The 17940-nt window shown below is 48.2% G+C and overlaps 1 protein-coding gene across 4 annotated transcripts in view; it reads left to right on the top strand.

Moving 5' to 3' along the window:
- The window catches only part of WNK3 (WNK lysine deficient protein kinase 3), a 54216-nt gene that overhangs the window by 31292 nt on the left and 4984 nt on the right, over positions 1-17940 (top strand). For 3 of the 4 annotated variants that reach the window (XM_072626266.1, XM_072626267.1, XM_072626269.1), the window contains 10 exons: positions 1600-1673; positions 4076-4223; positions 5394-5510; positions 5893-6030; positions 6318-6369; positions 7067-7174; positions 11847-12772; positions 14501-14624; positions 15121-15233; positions 15606-16066. In XM_072626266.1, coding sequence (XP_072482367.1) covers positions 1600-1673; positions 4076-4223; positions 5394-5510; positions 5893-6030; positions 6318-6369; positions 7067-7174; positions 11847-12772; positions 14501-14624; positions 15121-15233; positions 15606-16066 — 2261 coding nt within the window. The remainder of the gene's footprint in view (positions 1-1599; positions 1674-4075; positions 4224-5393; positions 5511-5892; positions 6031-6317; positions 6370-7066; positions 7175-11846; positions 12773-14500; positions 14625-15120; positions 15234-15605; positions 16067-17940) is intronic. The other variant, XM_072626268.1, reaches the window with a different exon arrangement.

Raw genomic sequence — 17940 nt, 5'->3', positions numbered from 1 at the left:
AAAGGTTAAAAAAAGCCTACAGAAACCCAACACCAGCTAGCAGTAATGGTTGACTTAGAAGATGGCTAAAGGATTCTGGAAGAACAGAAGGGTTGACTCAGTTGTCTAGAGTGGATTAATGAGCCAGTCCTGACTTGAAAGCTGCTGACAAGGTCATGGTCATGGTCAGACCAAAATGTAGTAGTTGTTGCATTGTTGGAGTGACAAAGGGACTGGGCAGCTAGGTGGCCAGTGTCAGGCCGAGGAAGGGCTGTTTAGGTCTCAGTGAGAAGGGACTGACGTTCTGACCATTCCTCTTCCCGCCTTTGTTCAGGAAGAGGTCAAGGAGCAGATGTCCAGTCACAATCTCCCCTTGTTCCTTGAGGCTGTGCTTAAAGAAGGTTCCCAAGGCATCAGCCTGTGAAGAGGGAGGGAGGCGGGTGGCTTTGACTCACCCCTCTCCGCTCAGGGCTCTGGAGAAAAACAGTAGCCCTTCTGGCAAGTCGCTTAAACAGCTAATCTCCTTGTTCCTGATGTTTAGTGGGACAGAGAAAGAAAGAAGATGGCTGTGTTCCTGAAGTCATTGAGCTTAGACAGAGTTAGGGTTTAAAGCCGGCCAGCCTTGCTTCCCGCTCCAGCCTTCAGACCCGATGCCATAGTCGTGTCTTTCAACCTGGAAGGACCTAGTCTAGGCTGTCTTTTGATGAGGCTCAGAGGTAAAGGCTGAACTGGGAGTCCTGACCTGTCTGTTCTACAGCATCAACATGCCACTGTCGAGCAGGGAGAAGTGGTGGCACAGAGAGAGCTGTTAAAGGAAGAATTGCACTGTCCCTCCTTCACAAACCTTAGCCCAGAAGAAGCTTTGGGGGACTGTCTGGCAGGTGCCCAAGGCCCAGGGAGGGACTTGGATAATGGCTGCAAGAAATGGTCCTTCTTCCTATGGATGCTGGCCATGTGGCCCCGTGGGCCCCTGCTGGCAACTTTTCCCAGGCTGATGGGGCTGAGGGTGATCAGCCAAGAAGTCATTTCACTGGAGAGGAGTCTGGGCTTTTCTGACCCCAAGGACACATGACTTCATTCTTGGTTAGGGTTTCATCTCTTAGGCATGAGGGCATCAGAATAGCAGTGTGTATTTGTTTCCAAATGCTTTTCCTCCCCCTAAAAATTGATGGGTTAGGAAACTAGGATTGAGAGTGGTGAAGGGAGTGGTCCAGCTCCCAGAGCAGAGGCCATCAGAGTCAGGGCTCACCGCATTGGGACAGCCTCTTGTTGAGAAACAATGGGTGTCCAGAGCCAGAGGGGATCTAGAGGCTGCACAGAGATGTCCAGATGTTCCATATTCATTTCCTTTGTTTTCTATTGTACACCACAACCAGATCTGGGCACTTTCCAGAGAACAAGGAGAAACTCTGGCCATTGACAGGCTAGTTTCCTTTCCGTTGTCCATGTGATGTAGATGGCCTGGCAAGCATTTGACTGGGTTCCATAGTGCCTGGCAGTATTGCTCTTGGCCTGATGCCTAGGCTCAGAAATTGTCATGAAGCAGATGGGGGCAGGGTGGGGACTGGAGGGGATTGCCTCGAGTTTTAGCCGTTTTTCTGACCAGTTTTATTTCAACAGAGCTCACAGCCTGGATCCCAGGCACCAGTAGGAGACCTACAAACAACCCTTCCGAAAGCAGATTTAGTCCGAGGGTGAGTGTGAACCAGTGAACCATGGGAACAGAGAAGGTGTGCGCCCTGGGACCATTGATAGAGTGAAGTTAACCTTTAACCTCCGAAAAGAAGGTGATATGGAGTTGGCCTCCATAGTGTCTCTTGAGTGCCCCCACTGAGACCATGTGAATCTGAGGGGTCCTGTCCTGGGTAGCTTGGCCCAGTCTGGAGTCGTTGATGATCTTCCGAGCTCACTGTCTTGGATTTTGTCAGAAAAGATGAGTATTTTGTAGAGTAGGGAACTTGGTCTAAAAAAGCATTGAAAGCAATTGCAAGAGCTCCCTAGGGCCTGACATTCTGAAGCACCAAATGAAGTGTAGAGAAGGCTTTCAGTTGGGCTCCCTGGCTCCGTGAGGCCTTGCAGAACCATGGGGCTGCTTGACCAAAGGTGTTAGCCCAACCTGCCTGGTCTGGCGGATTTGGGCAGACTCGTTTTCTTTGTTTTTCATATTCCTTGATGACCTGTTAATAATCCTTTATGCTTTAATGACAAATTAAATGCAGTTCTTTTCTCCTTGTTTATTTTTTGTAGCTCTGTTTTCTTTCTTTTTAAAAAATCCCATCTTATTTTCCATTCCAAATTGTCTCCTTTGTCTGACCCACTACAAAATGAGTATAAGGTTGAGATAAGTGTTCCCATTAGGCATGTCCCAAAAAAGGAAGAAAGAGAAAGAGAGAAGACAGCATCCTTGAGCCTGCGCTGAGTGCTCCCGCTCTGTCTGGAGGTGGGGCGCAGATTCCTTCATGACTTTGGGACACTTTTTAACTGACCTGCAGGAGATGTTGTCTCCATCCATTAACTGCTCCCTTGGCGAGCCTAGGAAGCCCCTGACAAAGCCAGCAGGGCATCATGTTCCTCCTTCCATTTCCCCTAATGGGCTGGCTTCTCCTGATGTCCATCTTTGCCCTCTCTTGTTCTTGGGTATCTCACTTTTTTCTCCAGGATCTTCTGGGCAACCTAGTCACATCTGTTCTTGGGACAACATGGTGGCCTCTTTGGCCAGGGTTTTGGGATAAAAACCATTTCCTTGGTGAAAAAGTGCCCAGCCTCCTTATTCCATGGAGCTTACATAATGTAGGGAGAGTTTCCAAGTCACTCCCTTAGTCTTCCCCAATCCAGCATGGCTTCTCTGGTGTTGGGAGCACTTGGGGAGTCACCAGTGTTGGCATTCTGGGAGCTGTGACTTCCATTCCTCTCTCCAGCCCAGCCTCCCATCAGTTTTCAAGTTATCTTCATAAAGGGCCAGCCCCAACCATGTTGCCTCAGTGAGCTCAGTGAGCTCTGGGGCTTCCTCCCCTCTTAGCCTGGGGTTCAGAAACTCTTCTGTTTGCCCATCCTTGGCCATCACTCTCCTTCTCACACTCTTGCTTCAGCCCAACTGGTCTTTCCTGTGTACCTCATACATGCTATCCCATGTCCTGCATCCTCACCTGCCCGCCCAAGTCCTGGCTCCTTTTCATTTCCAGTCCAAGCACCATCTTGTCCCCAAAGCCTTTCTTGATTTTTCCCCTCAGATGACCTTTTCTCTGTGTGTGTGTGTGTGTGTGTGTGTGTGTGTGTGTGTGTGTGTGTGCGCATGCATGTGTCTGGCTGCTGTTTACTCAAGCAGAAGGCCTTGGGAGCAGGCCTTGCTTCACAGAGTCTACCTTTCTAGCTCCAGCAGCCTGGCAATGCCTGGCACAGAGTAGACCTCCTTGAGAGTAACTGTCCATCCCCTTTCAGTTCGATAGTTCCCCCCTTAGCCACTGAGGAAGTGAGTTTCTCTCCATATACTCCTCACCTGTATTATCTTCCAGTTCAGGCTATATGGCTCCCCCTTTGGTCTGTGTTTCCTAGTGTGTACAGCTTCCCCAAGCTCATCTCACTTGGATTCCTGGCCTTTGCACTTCCTCGTTTCTCTCTGACTTTTTTCTTCTCATTCCAGCTCCCAGGTTTCCCACCCTAGCTGACCCAAGTTGAAAAATGTGGTGGGCCCCTCCATTGGCCAGGCAGACCCATGACTAACCTTAGGGCTTCCCATTTCTGGCTGATTTCTCAAAGCATCTCCTGCTGCCAAGTGCTTGCTATCTGTCTTTCATGGTCCCAGATATTATTTTCCTTTTCGAGATGACTCACCCCTACCCCACCCCCTTACCCCAGGAAGTCCCTCACAAGGCAAGCTTGTCCACCCTTAGACTGACTTGCTTCCTTCAAGTCCTTTCCTAAAGCTTGGGAATGTATTTCCCTGGGGACCCTTCCACCTGAACTCTGCCCCTCAGATCTTGATACAAGAAGGTAGGCACAACATTCCAAGTGGGGCAGTTTCTTTGGCCTTGGCCGCTATTGGAGACTGTTGAACTCTCTCAGACCTTTGATGGCAGTTATTCTTTGTGGTTCTTAGCATTGGTGCTGATGTAGCAGTGTTGAAGGATGGGGCCAGTGGGTTTGAGAACCTTTCTGGCTGTGGAAAACAGGATCGGATGAAGCAGAGGAGGGCTTCGTGTCCTCGGCCAGAGAAGGGGCCCAGATTTCAACTGACCATCCTCCAGGTATGGCTCCATTTCACTTTGAAGGCAAAGAGGGTGACTTGTTGGGGAAGGGAAGGGTGGGGGATGCAATGTTGAAGCTTTTCAGGTTCTTCAGAGGCAGCAGGCTAGTTCCTGCTCTCTTTCAGGGGCCAGAAGCTCTGGACCTTTCCAGAGTCCTCAGATTTTCCCTTGAAAGGACCAGAGTTAGGAAAGAAAATGTTAGAAAGCATCCAGTTTCTTTTCTGTTAATATGATGATGCTTTTAATGAGCAATCCCCAGGGGCCACAGAGAAGATTCAAAGCTTGAGGTCCAGAAATGAAACTGTGGCTGTTGCATAGACTTGAGCAGGTCACATCCTGCTGGCCTGGGGTCCCCTCTGCACTGCCTAATCTCCAATATTTTCTTGACAATCTTTTATTTCTCTCTGTTTGCATCTTTATCACTTGCCTGCCTACTCCTGACTGTCCCCCCCCCAATAATAACCTTTCCTTGTGATCCATAAGTACAGCCCAGTAAAATGGGGCACCCCCAGCCCAGCAGCTCTCTGCCACTTCATCCTCAGGTTGCTCACTGTCTTCATCAGAGTTCGTAAGACTTTGCTGCCTGTCCTTCACTGGCCAGGTCCCTGGCTTCCTGTCTGAGGCTCAGTACCCTTGGCTAGAAAACCCAACTTGTAACATCTCCCACATGCAGGGCTATTGAATCTTTGTCAAATGCCAGCTCTTATGGATTTCTATTAATTCCTCACAGATTGTGTATGTCAGATTTGGACATCAGAAATATTTAGCAGGACAGGGTAAAAACTAGAAAATGAGTTGTGGACTAGATTGGCTGAGCCCAGCCCAGAAGCTCAGGTTCCCTTGCTAGCCATGTTAAGGGCAGCGTACCTATTGTGGGCCTGCATGTCGTCAGGAAGCCAGAGTCCGGGAATAATTCTCTTCAAAGCCTCAATGTAGTGTTTCCTGCTTTCCAGTGAAGTTAGGTACGAACGTGGCCCCTTTCTTCCCTATGGAGTCAGTCTTGTGTTTCTGCAAGCTCTAGAACAGGGTTGGGGCGATAGTGCCTCTTCTGCAGTCTTGAAACTGGGCCTCAGGACCTGGGCCTCCATCAGTCTCATGTTGGAATTGATTTTGTTCATTTTCCAAAGAGGAAACACCTAGACAGTCTAGTTGTAATCTTTCTTTACCTAGGTTTCCATGTTCGGTGACAACATGGTGGAGTGTCAGCTGGAGACTCACAATAACAAAATGGTCACCTTCAAGTTTGATGTGGATGGAGATGCTCCCGAGGACATCGCCGACTACATGGTAGCCTCTCCTTTTGGGTTGCTCAGGATGTGGGGGGTCACAAGGAAGTGAGAACCTCTGTACTTGGCACTAGTGTAAATGAACTGTGGCTTTGGAAAAACTCTTGGGTTTTTTATCGATGTCTTTTGGTGTTTCAATCACCAGAATTCTTCCCATTATCTCACTCTCTGCCCCCCCGCCCCCTGCCAATCCTAATCAGGACAATAAGAACTTTAAAAAGGACAAAAGCACTTTATGTTTCAGGAAGTAAAGGGGTGTGAGAGACCCAGTTATTGAGACAGGCCACAAATGAGAGAGGGTGTGCTCTGCGTGTGGCCAAGCTCAGGGGAAACTGACACAAGGTGAAAATCCCATTGTTGAATGGGGACTTATTTCTTGGCAGGTTGAAGATAACTTTGTGCTGGACTGTGAGAAGGGGAAGTTTGTGGAAGAATTACAGCTGGTTGTGTGCCAGGCCCGACAGGTCCTTCGCACTCTCCCTGATGGGGAGTTGGCTTCATCAGAATCCAGCAGCTATCAAGTAAGGAAATTGTGTGTATGTATGAGTGAGTGAGTAAGTGTGTGTGTGTGGGGGGGGGGGGGTGTTCTGCATGTATGTCAGTGGGTGTGTGGATGTGAGTGTGGGTGTGTTTGTGTGGGTGTTGTGTGGATGTGATTATGAATTGAGTGTGGGTGTGTGTTGTGTGAGTGTGGGTGTGTGAGTTGTGTTATATGAATGCGTGCCTATGTGGGGATGTAAGTGTGTGACTGTCATGTGGGTGTGCTGTGTAGAAAAGGCCTTACTCTGTTTCTTTGTTTTTCATTCAGACAGGAACAGCTGAACAAGCACAGATGAATTCCTCACCCGCTCAAGGCTGCAGTGAGTACCCAGAATCTATTCACTATTTGGAATGATTTGACCCCAATTCCCAGAACACAACTGGTAGTAAAACTTCCCCAGTGTTTCTAAAGGCCTCTCTCTGATTGTGTGCTCACCTTGGGACCAGAAGAGACTCATTTCTCGTGTCTGAGGCTCATTTTTCAAATTGTCTTTCCATGCTTAGACTCCTTCCAACGATAGTGGTATTTGGCCCTGTCCTTGCCAATTGAAAGATGATGTAGAAACTGGAGAATTGTTCATTTGGGGGATCTCAAACTGGAATCTTGTGGCTCTCTTCCTTGGTTTCTTGCCTTTTGCTGCATGTGTTGTGGGAGGGGCAGAAATGGGAATGCGCCAGGTGTGCAACCAGTGGAAAGTGTGACTTGAGGCTCTGCTTTTGTGTGGTACGGCACCTCCATTTTGTGGGCAAGCAGAGCCTGGGGTTGTAGGTTGCTGTGACTTAGCTGGAGTGCGAGGAGAGGTTTTAAAGGAAAAGCCCAGAAGGGCCTGGCCTGCGTCTGATTGTGGCCAGTGGTGACTTTTGTTCTTCTAGCATGCTGCAGGCTGGCGAGAGACTCCTTGCTAATCGAACTCGTTCAACTGCTTCGAAAAATCAGTGTTTTGGAGCCAATTGCCTGAGCCCACAAGGCCCAAAAGCTTCCCTGTGAGTTTAATGTTTGTGTCATTTTTTCTGCAGCTCACTCTGCTCCTCAGTCCTCCCCAGTTGGTCGCTGGAGGTTCTGTATCAATCAGACCACGCGCAATCGCCAGCCCCTGAGCCTTCCTGACTCACAGCTCCTTGCTGGTAAGCTTTCGTTCTCTACCTGGCTTTCTCCACCAGACTCTATCAGCTTCTCCTGGCTCCAGCATCCTCTTGTTAGGACTTGGTGCTAGGCCCTGGTGTTGAGAAGGGGCAGAGAAACAAAACCAAGCACGAGGAGCAGCCAAGGTTAGGGCTCATTATCCTTCAGGTTGAGCTGCCAGGTACAGTTTGCTTGGAGAAATCGTGCATTTGCCTTGGGGTTTATGCCCCACTTTTCTTCTTTTCCAAAAAGTTTCATAAGGTTAGGGTTACATCCCTGGACTGAGTTTCCACTCTCTGTTGAACTAATGGGTCCTTCTCTTCATCAGTTTCTCATCAGCTTCTCCTGTAATCATGTCTGAGTTAGAAGATGTCTTGCAAATATAAAGCTCTTGATCTTCGTGAAGTTACCTCTGTGTCTTCCCTTCTTGGAGCAGCCTCAGTTTTCTCCTCCATAGGGCTGAGAATATAGAAGAGTGACTGCCTGTTGATTGGAAGCCTGGCAGGTACCAGTGTGATCAACAAAGGGCTGCATCATTCTTCATTCTTCTTTGAGAAAAACCTTTCACAATCATGAGCACAAAGGCAAGGCTCCCAGGCTTTCTACCTTCTTTCTTTGCCATGACTGGAAATGATTCATCCTCTGGTGGCCAAGGGTTTTGAAATGAGTTTCTCTAAACTGACATGGGCTGGACACTGGATTTTGTCTAATCCAACAAACTTTTACTCAATACCTTTGGTGTACAAGATAGACTGTTCTAGACACTGTGGAAACAAGGAGAAAGTAAAGTACAGTCTAACGCAGAGCCAAGATACAAAGAGGAAAAGGCACTGAGGCGGGGCTGGAGGTGGGGTGAGGCACTGCACTAGAGAGGCCTTTTGGCAGTAGGGTGGCTCTTGAGGGAAACCAGTAGGTATAGTTGGGGAGTGAGAGCATTCCAGGTACGGGGGAGGGCCCAAGAAAGTGCCTGGAGCTGCAAGAGGTAGGGTCTTGTTCATGGGAACAGCCAGAGGGACTATGTCACTGGATCACACTGGTGGGGAGTGAGGCATAAGAAGACTGGAAAGGGAGGAAGGGGCAGGTGATGAAGGACCATAGGGAGCCACAGGAGGTGATTGAGCAGAGTGGTGCGCTTTGGAGGCTGATTGGAGGATGGCCTGGAGTGGGGAGAACACTCTGCTACCAGGATTTCTGGTCAAGGTGACTGCTTGAATGTAGTCAGACAGCTTTAGGGTTAGATATGGGGTTATAGCAAAACCCCAAAATTCACCCAAGACCAAATACAGATTAAAAAATCCTATGAGAAATTAAAGTAGTTGGGCAGGTAGATGGGGGATGTGGCTAGAACTTTGAACTTGGAGTCAAGAGTCTTCCTGGGGAGACTAACCATGTGAACTAGGGCAGGTCACTTCACTTCTGTCAGCCCCAGTTTCCCCATCTATAAAATGGGAATAACGTTAGTGCCTCCCTTACAAGGTTGTTGTGTAGATCAAATGAGGTAACATGTAAGGTGGTTAGCTAGCTGGATAATGACTCCTTCCACCTCAGAACTGCCTAAGAGGCTGGCCAGTAGGAACTGAAGCTAGAGAGATGAGATCAAAGAAGACACTGAGCGTTGCAGATCGAGATTCCCCTAAAGGAAAGAGTAACTCCCCACCAACTGCAGGCAGACACAAAGGGAAAGGAAGAGGTTTTCTGCAAGGACTCCATGAATACCTAAGAGAAATAAAGCACAGGAGAGAAAAAGGGAAATGAAACGAACAAACAAAAAGCTCTAGAGGAAAGAATTGGAAGGAGAATAAGCCGTTTAGAGGGGAATGTGGCTAACCCACTCCAAAGAACAGAGTCCCTGAAAACTACAACAGGCCAAAGAGAAACCAGCGACTCCATGAGATACCAAGGAGTGTTGGAACAAGATGAAAAGCTGAAGAAAAAGAACATGTAAGGTTTCTGCCATCAAAAACTGACCTCAAAAACAGGGCCAGGAGAGAGAATTTGAGAATGTTGCAGACTCCCTGAAAACCATTATTAAAAAACCCAAAAATCTGGACCCTCTATTTCAAAATAAAATAAATACATGAAAACTGCCCAGGTCTGTTTAAGCCAGGGGGCAAAGTGAAGGCAGAAAGAACCCACGAATTACCTCCAGAGCTCGGTTCCGACAATGTCACAGTCATTACCCAGAGCTTCCACACCAAAGAAAAAGTCCTGCAGGCACACAGAACCAGAGAAATACAGTCAGAATCACACAAGCCCTGGCAACTTGGGCTCTAAACAACACCGCGTGCCAGGAAGAGACCCTGGCATACAAGATCCCAAAGGCAAAAGGTACACCTTAGGATAGCTCACAGCCAAGAAGCTATCCTGCGAAGCTGAGTTATCTTCCTAGAGGGGGAAATGGAGCTTGGGGGGAATAGAGGAATTTCAGGCATTCCTGATGAGAAGACCAGAGCTGAGGAGGAAGAAACTGAAATGCCAATGCAAGAGTCCAGAGGAACTTAGAAAGGAAAATTTCTCTGAGCAGTTGGAAGGAGTGTATGATGAGGCTGGGCTGACGCTCCACTGAGGGTGGGGGGAGGAAATGAGGGACCTCTGTCTTCAAAGGGTACTGAGGGAGAGGAATGAGAAAGATGGAGGCCCTCAGGAGGGATGGGGAGGGGGGGAGGAAGAAGAATGGGGTGGAGGGACTTGCTGTCTCTCCTGATTGGAGTGCATGGAAAGAAGAGTATTGTACAGAAACACGCAGGGAGAGATCGGGGCACTGGGCACCAGACAGATCTCACTCTTCTCTGAAACACACCCAGAAGGGCTGAACCAAGAAGGTGCAGAAAGATACCCAGCTCAGCAAGCGGGGACACATTTGCAGACTGGGGGGTAAGGGGTGAAGAGGGTAAGGAAGATGAAACCAAGCCCCTGAGCCTGAAGCAGTGAGAAAAAGTCACGTCCTAGAAACCGAATGGCAGCATGGGAATGTCATGGGAGGGTATCGTGCTGTAAGAAAAGACAGTGGAGCTGACTTCAGAGAATGCTGGGAAGATGTGAGGAACTGGGCAGAGTGAAGTGAGCAGAACGAAGAGAGCCCTTTCTACAAGACTGGCCACATGCTGAAGCCCAACCGTTCTGAAGACTGATAAATTCTCACCAATACAATGGCTCCAGAGGATGGATGATGAATTGGGTCACCTGTCTCTTGCCAGTGCAGAAGGACACTTGTCACATTCGTATGGGTTCAGTTTGTTTGGTTCTGCTTATTTGTTACAAGGGTTTTTTTCCTTGAGTAGTTTTCATTGGGAGGGGGCAGGATGCAGGGGTGGTTTACACTAGTGATTCCTTCCAAGGAAAAGAAGGCCACAGAATGGACCACAGAGAAGAGAAGGAAGTTTTGAAAGTGACACGCAGGGTTTGTTATTTGCTTTGTTTAAAGTTTGGTATGAACTGGAGATTCATCGTGTTGTAGAGAACCCGGATTCTTTTGTGTTCTGTGGGTATGGAAATGCCCTTTTTTCTTTTTTCTTTCTTTTTCTTTTTTCTTTTTTTTTCAATATTTAAGTTCAGAATGAAAAAAAAATTATCTCAAAGGCTAAGTGGTTGATGATTAAGAATGACTTCTTCCATTCACCTGGCAAAGGTTTTGTTCTCTCCAGAACTGAGATGGATGGTTCCCTTCTCTTAGATAGGAGTACCAACAAGTGTAGAGATTATTGATCCCGACTTAGGATCATTAGGGTTAGAGAGCTTATTTTTTGAAAGTTAATAGTATTTTTTTCCAATTATGAGTAAAGATAGTTTTCACCATTCATTTTTGTAAGATTTGGAGTTCCAGAGTTTTCTTCCTCCCTCCTCCCCAAGTTGTCTCGTGTAGACCACCCGTGTGCAGTCATGTGACTGCGCTCCCACCTTAGTCACGCTGTCAAAGAGGCCTCAGTTTTTTATTGCTTTTCTGTTTTCTTATTTTCCCAACCATTTTTTCAGTGACAATTCCTTGTCCTCATGTAATATAATATTGAGTTTATCAGGCAGTGATCTCCATTGGCTTCTGGATCTCTTCAATCTTTTTTTTCCCTATTTTTTATTCAAACCCTCAAAATTTGCGATCTGGCCAGACACGTGCCTTGGCGTCTTTTGTGCATGCCCTGTCTGCCCCTTGCAGCTGTTTCCACTGGGCTGTTTGACACCTTAGGGACCAGAGTCCCAAGCTTTGACCATTTGCCTTTTTTCTAGTCATTGAAGTATACTTCTAGGGCCATGTAGGAAGCTCCCCAAATCTCTTCTTTGGGGTCTCAGGCCTGGAAAACTGTTCCCTCTCTCCTTACCCATATATATATATATATGGGCCCTGACTTCCTGGTAATTTAAAAGAATAAAATCACTTTCGTTTAAGTACCTGATCCTAAGCATCCACATTCTCGGCCCCCCCTTATACAATTAGGACACTGGATGACATGAGAATTTCCTTCATGCATAGGATCTCTTTTGACTACTCTGCGTGTTAAACTGTTGGAAAACCTTGTACCAAGGAAAATCGAAGATGTGCCTCCATAGGGTCCAAATTGTAACCTTTGAGACTTCAAATGGGGTTGAGTCCCCCACGATGGACAAGCTGTGTACCCAGTGTGGCACAGCCTTAACTCATTATGGAACTCCTTACTTAACCTTTTGTTCTTCTTGTTCTAGACTGGGCGAACCCTAGTGACAGAGAAGTTTTCTCACAGGATACACTTCTTGTGGCACCCACCCCAGAACCCAAGGATTTAGCAGATGGTAAGACTCCGGAATGTGCTGGTCCTGAAACTGAACAGCTAGCCTCTCACCAGCAGGCTGAAGAGAACCAGAACCCACTGGTACACACTGCAGGGAGTTCACACATCCCTGTTGCTTCAGTTCATCCTGCTGAGATTGAGTTTGGGGAGGCCATCGACCAAGTCCCCGGCAAACATCTACCTGCGTATCCAGGACACCGAGCTGAGGCCCACCTGGGTTTAGGTGTTTCCCACCCTGAAGAGTCCCCTGCATTCACCGAGAGCTCAGTTCCATTGCAGGTGTGTGTGTCTGAGCCAAGCCCTCAGTCCTCAATGCAGTGGCTACTTGGGTGCGGCACGTTGGCCTCTCGAGATGGGGCAGCTGCTGGGAGCATGGAGGCTGCTTCTGCCCCTCAGTCGGTCACACTAGCTCAGAGCCCAGGCCTTGATCCAGCCTCTCTTCATTCCTCCTCGGTGCCTGAGGGAGATGGTGAAAGACCTCCAAAATTAGAATTTGTAGACAACCGCATTAAAACCTTAGATGAAAAATTAAGAAACTTGCTGTATCAAGAGCACAGCCCATCTGGTGTCTGCTCCGAGAGTCAGAAGGACGCCATGAACCTAGAGTCTCCGTTTTCCTCTTCCTCCTCCACTGAGGAGATGCTTTGTGGCCCTGGGCCTGAAGTTCTGGGTGTGGGGTATCCCCGGAGCCGGGGCAGCCTTGCCCAACAGGCCGGTGCACAGCAGGCCAGCTCCGAGCTTCTGTCTGTCGGTGCTGTGGCTCAGCCCACTAATGTAACTGTGCTCAAAAGGGGGCCAGCCAGTGCGACCACTTCCTCATCCAGTGATTTGGCTTTGCATGTAAGTGTTTTTCATTCTACCCTAGTGTCTTCTTCCCTCCTCTTCCTTCAGGGGGCAAAGTGACCTGGGCCAAAGGAGTCGGGAGCTGAGACTTGGCCAGTGTAGGTTCTCCCCTGACTGATGCAGTTCATAGGCTCTCTTTAGGCCAGCTCTGATGGAAAAATCCCTTACCCTGCAGCTGGTCTGGTTGGGGGACAACAGCCAGTGTGTCAGGCTCCAGGTCTGACAGGATGTGACCTTTAACCCTTCAGGTGACTGAGGTTGGGTTTGGGCTGAGGAAGCCCAAAAGCCCTCTAGTGAACTGGGCTGGGGACAGAGGGAGATGAGCCCTCTCTTCTCAGGGAATAGACATAGCACCATACTGTCCAGAGTTGAAAGGGACCCCAAGCTCAAAAGCCATCAATTCTATCCCTGAGATTCGAGCTTCCCAAGGTCCCACAGGTAGGAAGGAGTATGTAGCAGAGTCTGGAAACCATCTTCAGGGCTGGTTCAACAACTCATGGTGACCCCTGAGGGTGCCTAGCTAACACGGTAGTCTGACTTTGTTAGGATCAGCAGGCAGGCAAACCACAAACCTATTCTCCAAGTTCCCTCCAGCCACATAGGCTTTGGCATCTAATGAGGTTTGCATCTCTTGGGTTCTCCGTGGGGCTGATGAGCTTTCCCCAATCCCAAGCCATCTTCCTCTTCCACTCCTTTTTGTTAGACAGTAACTAACATTCTTTGGGAGGGCCAGAATCCCAGTGAACCAGAAGGGATCTCACACTGTCAGCCTCAAATGGCAGGTCACGCCACTGCACCCAGGGTGAGCTCTCCTTAGAGTGATGTGTCCCCTTGGTTTTCTGGGCACCCTACAGGAAGACAGGATGAGTTGTGTCCATCCTTTCCCTGCTGAACTTTGAGGGAATATTCTGCTGATACCTGCCTTTGCCCAGGGGTGCTCCCTACTGTCTGGGATTAAGGCTCTAGTTTAACCAGTTCCTGAAGCTTTCTGTATAGGAGAGCCTGAGCTGGCCTTTGGACCTTTCCTTCCATTGGCCCTTTTTCAGGATCCAAATAGGTAGTTGTTGCATTTGCAGTAATCTCTCGGAAGATGTCTAGCTCTTCCCAGATTGTGTGGCCCCTTGGGGAACCCCAATCCCAAGGTGTTGGAAGTGGAAGAAAAGAAGGAAGGAAGGAAAGAAGGATGGATGGATGGATGGATAGATGGATAAATGGATGGATTGATTTATACAGCACCTACTAGGTGCCAGGCCTTGTGCTAAGCCCTTTGCAGATATGAGCTCTAATTTGATCTTCACAGGAACCCTGGGAGATATGATCCCCATTTTACAGATAGGGAAACTGAAGCAGGTAGAGGTGAAGTGACCTGCCCAGAGTCACTCAGCTGCTCAGTGTGTGAGGATGGGTTGGAACTCTGGTCTTTCTGACCTCAGGCCCAGCTTTCCCTCTGATATGGCCCCCTTAGCAACTTGCCTCAATGAAGCTAAAAGTGCTTATAAAAGAAAACCTTCAGTCTGAGCTGAGGGGGAAGTAGGGTTCTCATTTCCTGCAGTGAGGTGGGCTGAGATGATCTGGAGGCCATTCAGACTATTTGTGGTCTGAAACAAACCAAGCACATGAAATCTGTTCGGCCCTTCCCCATTCTCTCTAGAACTGTTGGAGCCGTTGGCAAGATTAGTTTGGAAGTTATCGCCATGTGTTTTTCCTCATTCTTCTCTCCTTTAGGAGACATCCCCTGATGCTTCCCTTCCAGGGAACCCTGAAACCTACCCTGCTTCTGTGTTGAGCGGTGGCGGAGGCAGCAGTGGTGGCTATGATGGTAGCAGCACCTTCCATCTGCACACAGAAGGTAGATATCTTGGCCTAAGCTTTATTCGTCCTAGTCTCAAAAATCCTATTAGCAAGAAATCCTGGACTCACAAATTAAAAAGCTAGGAATATAAGCTTCAACAGTCAGCCAGCTTTGGCAAGCGATCCAAAGCCTGTCAGGGCCGTAGACTAGGTAACCTCACTTTTAATTTCCTTTAGGGATTTTGGTTTTCATGAACAAGTGTTATCACTTTTTCCACCAAGCGTGTGTTTGGGACGTGTCCCATGGATGCCGCTGTTACTGTCCTTTGCTTTCTGGAACGTTTGTTCCCATTTTTCATTTCATGTAGAAGCTCAGATTGGGTAAGTGTCTGGTGGTGCCTGATTTCAGGCTGTTGTTCACTCTTTCGTCAACACCTTGTAAACTATGTAGGCTGAGTGAAGCTTCTTCTGTGTTTTTGGGTGTCTGCTGAACACGTGAAATCTTGACAAACGCTGTTCTTGTTTGTGTGTTTATCACTGGGCCAAACTTGCAGTGGAGACGGAGATGAGATCTGAAGTTGCTTCAGCCCCACTACCGCTGGCGGGAGAATCTGAATTTCTCAATGGGTGTGGAGTGCCTGGCTCATTTCAGTGGGGCAGGTTCCAGGTTGGTGTCTCAGCTTAATCCTTTGTTCAGAAGTTGGGGGGTTTTTTTGTGTGGGAGCTGGGAATGGAGGATCCGAACTTGTGATTTCCTTTTCCCTATGCTGTCCAGGGTGCTAGGTAGCATAGTCTTCCTGATGGGCTTCTCTCTGATGCATTCACATGTATTCACTCTCTCTGTGCTGGGGCCCTTCTGGAATGAATGACGTCAGCCCTCTTGGGGTCCCCGGGCTCAGCACTCTGGGCTCTTTAGCATTCTTTGGCTCCCCTCAGGCCCACTAGGACATTGTCTCTGCCCTTGGCTCTCTTTGTACCTCAACAGCAGCTGAAGAAAGTTGCTTTTTGTGACAATGACTGTGTACCCACAACCAAACAGGTCCTGACCAGTCCCATCGAACATACTGGAAAAGAGACTTGGCTTTCCTCGGCTGCCCTCGGTTCTCGCCCTGAACCTCACAAATGTGACCGAACCTTGAAAGAAGGGGAAAACCTTTTGTCTGTCAGCACATGTGAGACTGATCCAGCCTCTGTGACTCCAGACAAAGATAGCTCTGCTACCGAAAGTAGTCCACGGTCTGGGCCTGAGCCCCCCGGGGGGGCTGTTTGGACCCAGCCGAGCTCAGAAAGTGAGGCTTCTGCTCCTCTTCGCCCTTCAGAAGAGTTGGCGGGAAGTCCCAGTGACGAGAATACCTGTGCTTTACCTGTCCAAGAAGATGCGCCCTATGCCCAGACCCAGAGTGCACTCTTCTATTCTCCATCCTCCCCGATGAGTAGTGACAATGAATCCGAAATCGAAGATGACGACTTGAAAGTGGAACTGCAGAAATTGCGGGAAAAGTAAGTATTGGGTTTGTAGGGGTGGAATTGTCAAGAGCCTTGTAGCACATCCTTGAGGGTTAGCTAGGCATAGCACAGGCCACCTTCCTCTTCAAGAGCTGACCAAAACGTCTCGATTCCGGTGACTCAGTAGCTTCTTCTGGCGTTTGGCCCATTTGGGGATGTTTGGCCCATTTGGGGATGTTGCTTTTTAAGTGCAGTACACAAAGTTCTTTCTTTGTTTAATTGACTTTTGAGATGTGGAATACTTAATTGTTACCTGAAGAACTGAATTTTTTTTCAGAGTATCTGAAACCAATAGTTAAGTATATTTTCAATATTTGGATACCTTTAGATGCAGAGTCCCAAATTAACAAGAAAATGAATCCTGTCTTCTGAAACACCGCATTTCCTAAATTTCCCTATAGTGTCTATGTCACTAGAGAGTCTGGGAAGTTTCTTTGCTTTCTCTAGTGCTTGAGAACTGGAGATGAATGGGTGGAATCTCAAAGTTTCTAATGCCTTGTTTTCATTTGCTGGGAACTCTGTTAAGAGATCCCTGTTTTCTTGGGAAGTTTCCCTCTGCCTGAGAATCTCCCAAGCGGTTATCCTGTTAGGGGGTCGCCAGTCTTTAAAAATGTCCTTAGTTTTTACTTGCTAGAAAACCCTTCTCTTCCACATGACAGCCTTCTCTTCTGCATTGGCAAGTCACTTAACCTAGTCCGTGCCTAGTCGAGTTTCCTTGTCTTTCCAGTGCTCTCTAAGGCTCCTTCCAGCCCTGGATCTAAGGTCTGTGAACCCAGATGGTGGTGAAGGACTGGATGAAAAGGCTCTGGGCATCTCCCTAGCCTGGCCATACTCACTTTTCTGGTGACCTTCCTCCAGGTGCTCTCAAACTTATTAATGTCCTTCCAGAACTGAACGCAGTAGTCCCCAGGTATCGAGCAGAGGACGCTGCAGACTGCTGCCTCACGTAGGGCCTGCAGACCACTCAGATCCTCCCAGATTTTTTTCATGGAAGTTTAAGGTAGTATTTGGCTATCAAGGTGATGTTGATAAAAGTCCTTAGAACTAGAATTTCAAAACTTCCTGCAGTTTTGTTTTAATAAAGAAGTAAAACTGGCATTCCAGTTTCTGTGCTCACACATGTGTGCACGCATGGGGAAGGAAGGGATGTTTTTCATCCCTTCCAGTCTTTTCCCTCATCAGCTTTCACAGGAGTTGATTGAACTTTGTATCCAACAGCACATTTGAGTTTGTCATCTCTAACTGCCTCCCACGCTCCTATTATCACACCTCTGGAATGAATGAATGAAACATATCTTGGGCATATGTGGAGCACAGAGCTGCTCTCTAGGGCTTTGGATGCTTTGGGGTGTTTTGAAACTCAGCGAATATCCGCCTCCTCTTTCTCCCAGCCATTATCCCCCACTGAGAGTGAAAGAAAACCAAATTTCTGCATTAACATCTCCCTCTGCACACCATCAGTCTGCCCACTCTCCTCATTGTCTTTACTGTGTTGTTTCTTCATACACGTTGTCCATCCCCCTGGTTCTCCTTCCCAGGTCTCTCTAAATCAGCTCTCACAGCCCAATAGTCCACGATCACATTCATTCTTATAACTTGTTGAGCCATTTTCCAGGTGCTGGATGAGCTCACCTTCTCATAGGGACAACCTGGGAAGAGGTATCAGGACGAGGTCAACTGAGAAGGTCCCCATGGTCCTTCAGATGCACATGTGAGACAGGTGGTAGTACATTTTCTTTCCTACCATTTCCATTAATAAAACCACTTTCATCTCTGCTGTTCCTGCCAAGGTTCTTCAGTAGCTTAGGGGCTTTGGGTGACCCAGCCAGCCCCTCCTTCCCAGGAGCTGGTGATCTCAGGGCCACACC

This window comes from Notamacropus eugenii, chromosome X, assembly GCF_028372415.1.
Source record: "Notamacropus eugenii isolate mMacEug1 chromosome X, mMacEug1.pri_v2, whole genome shotgun sequence".
NCBI classification, from domain to species: Eukaryota; Metazoa; Chordata; class Mammalia; order Diprotodontia; family Macropodidae; genus Notamacropus; species Notamacropus eugenii.
This window is presented reverse-complemented; position numbering and strand designations above follow the sequence as displayed.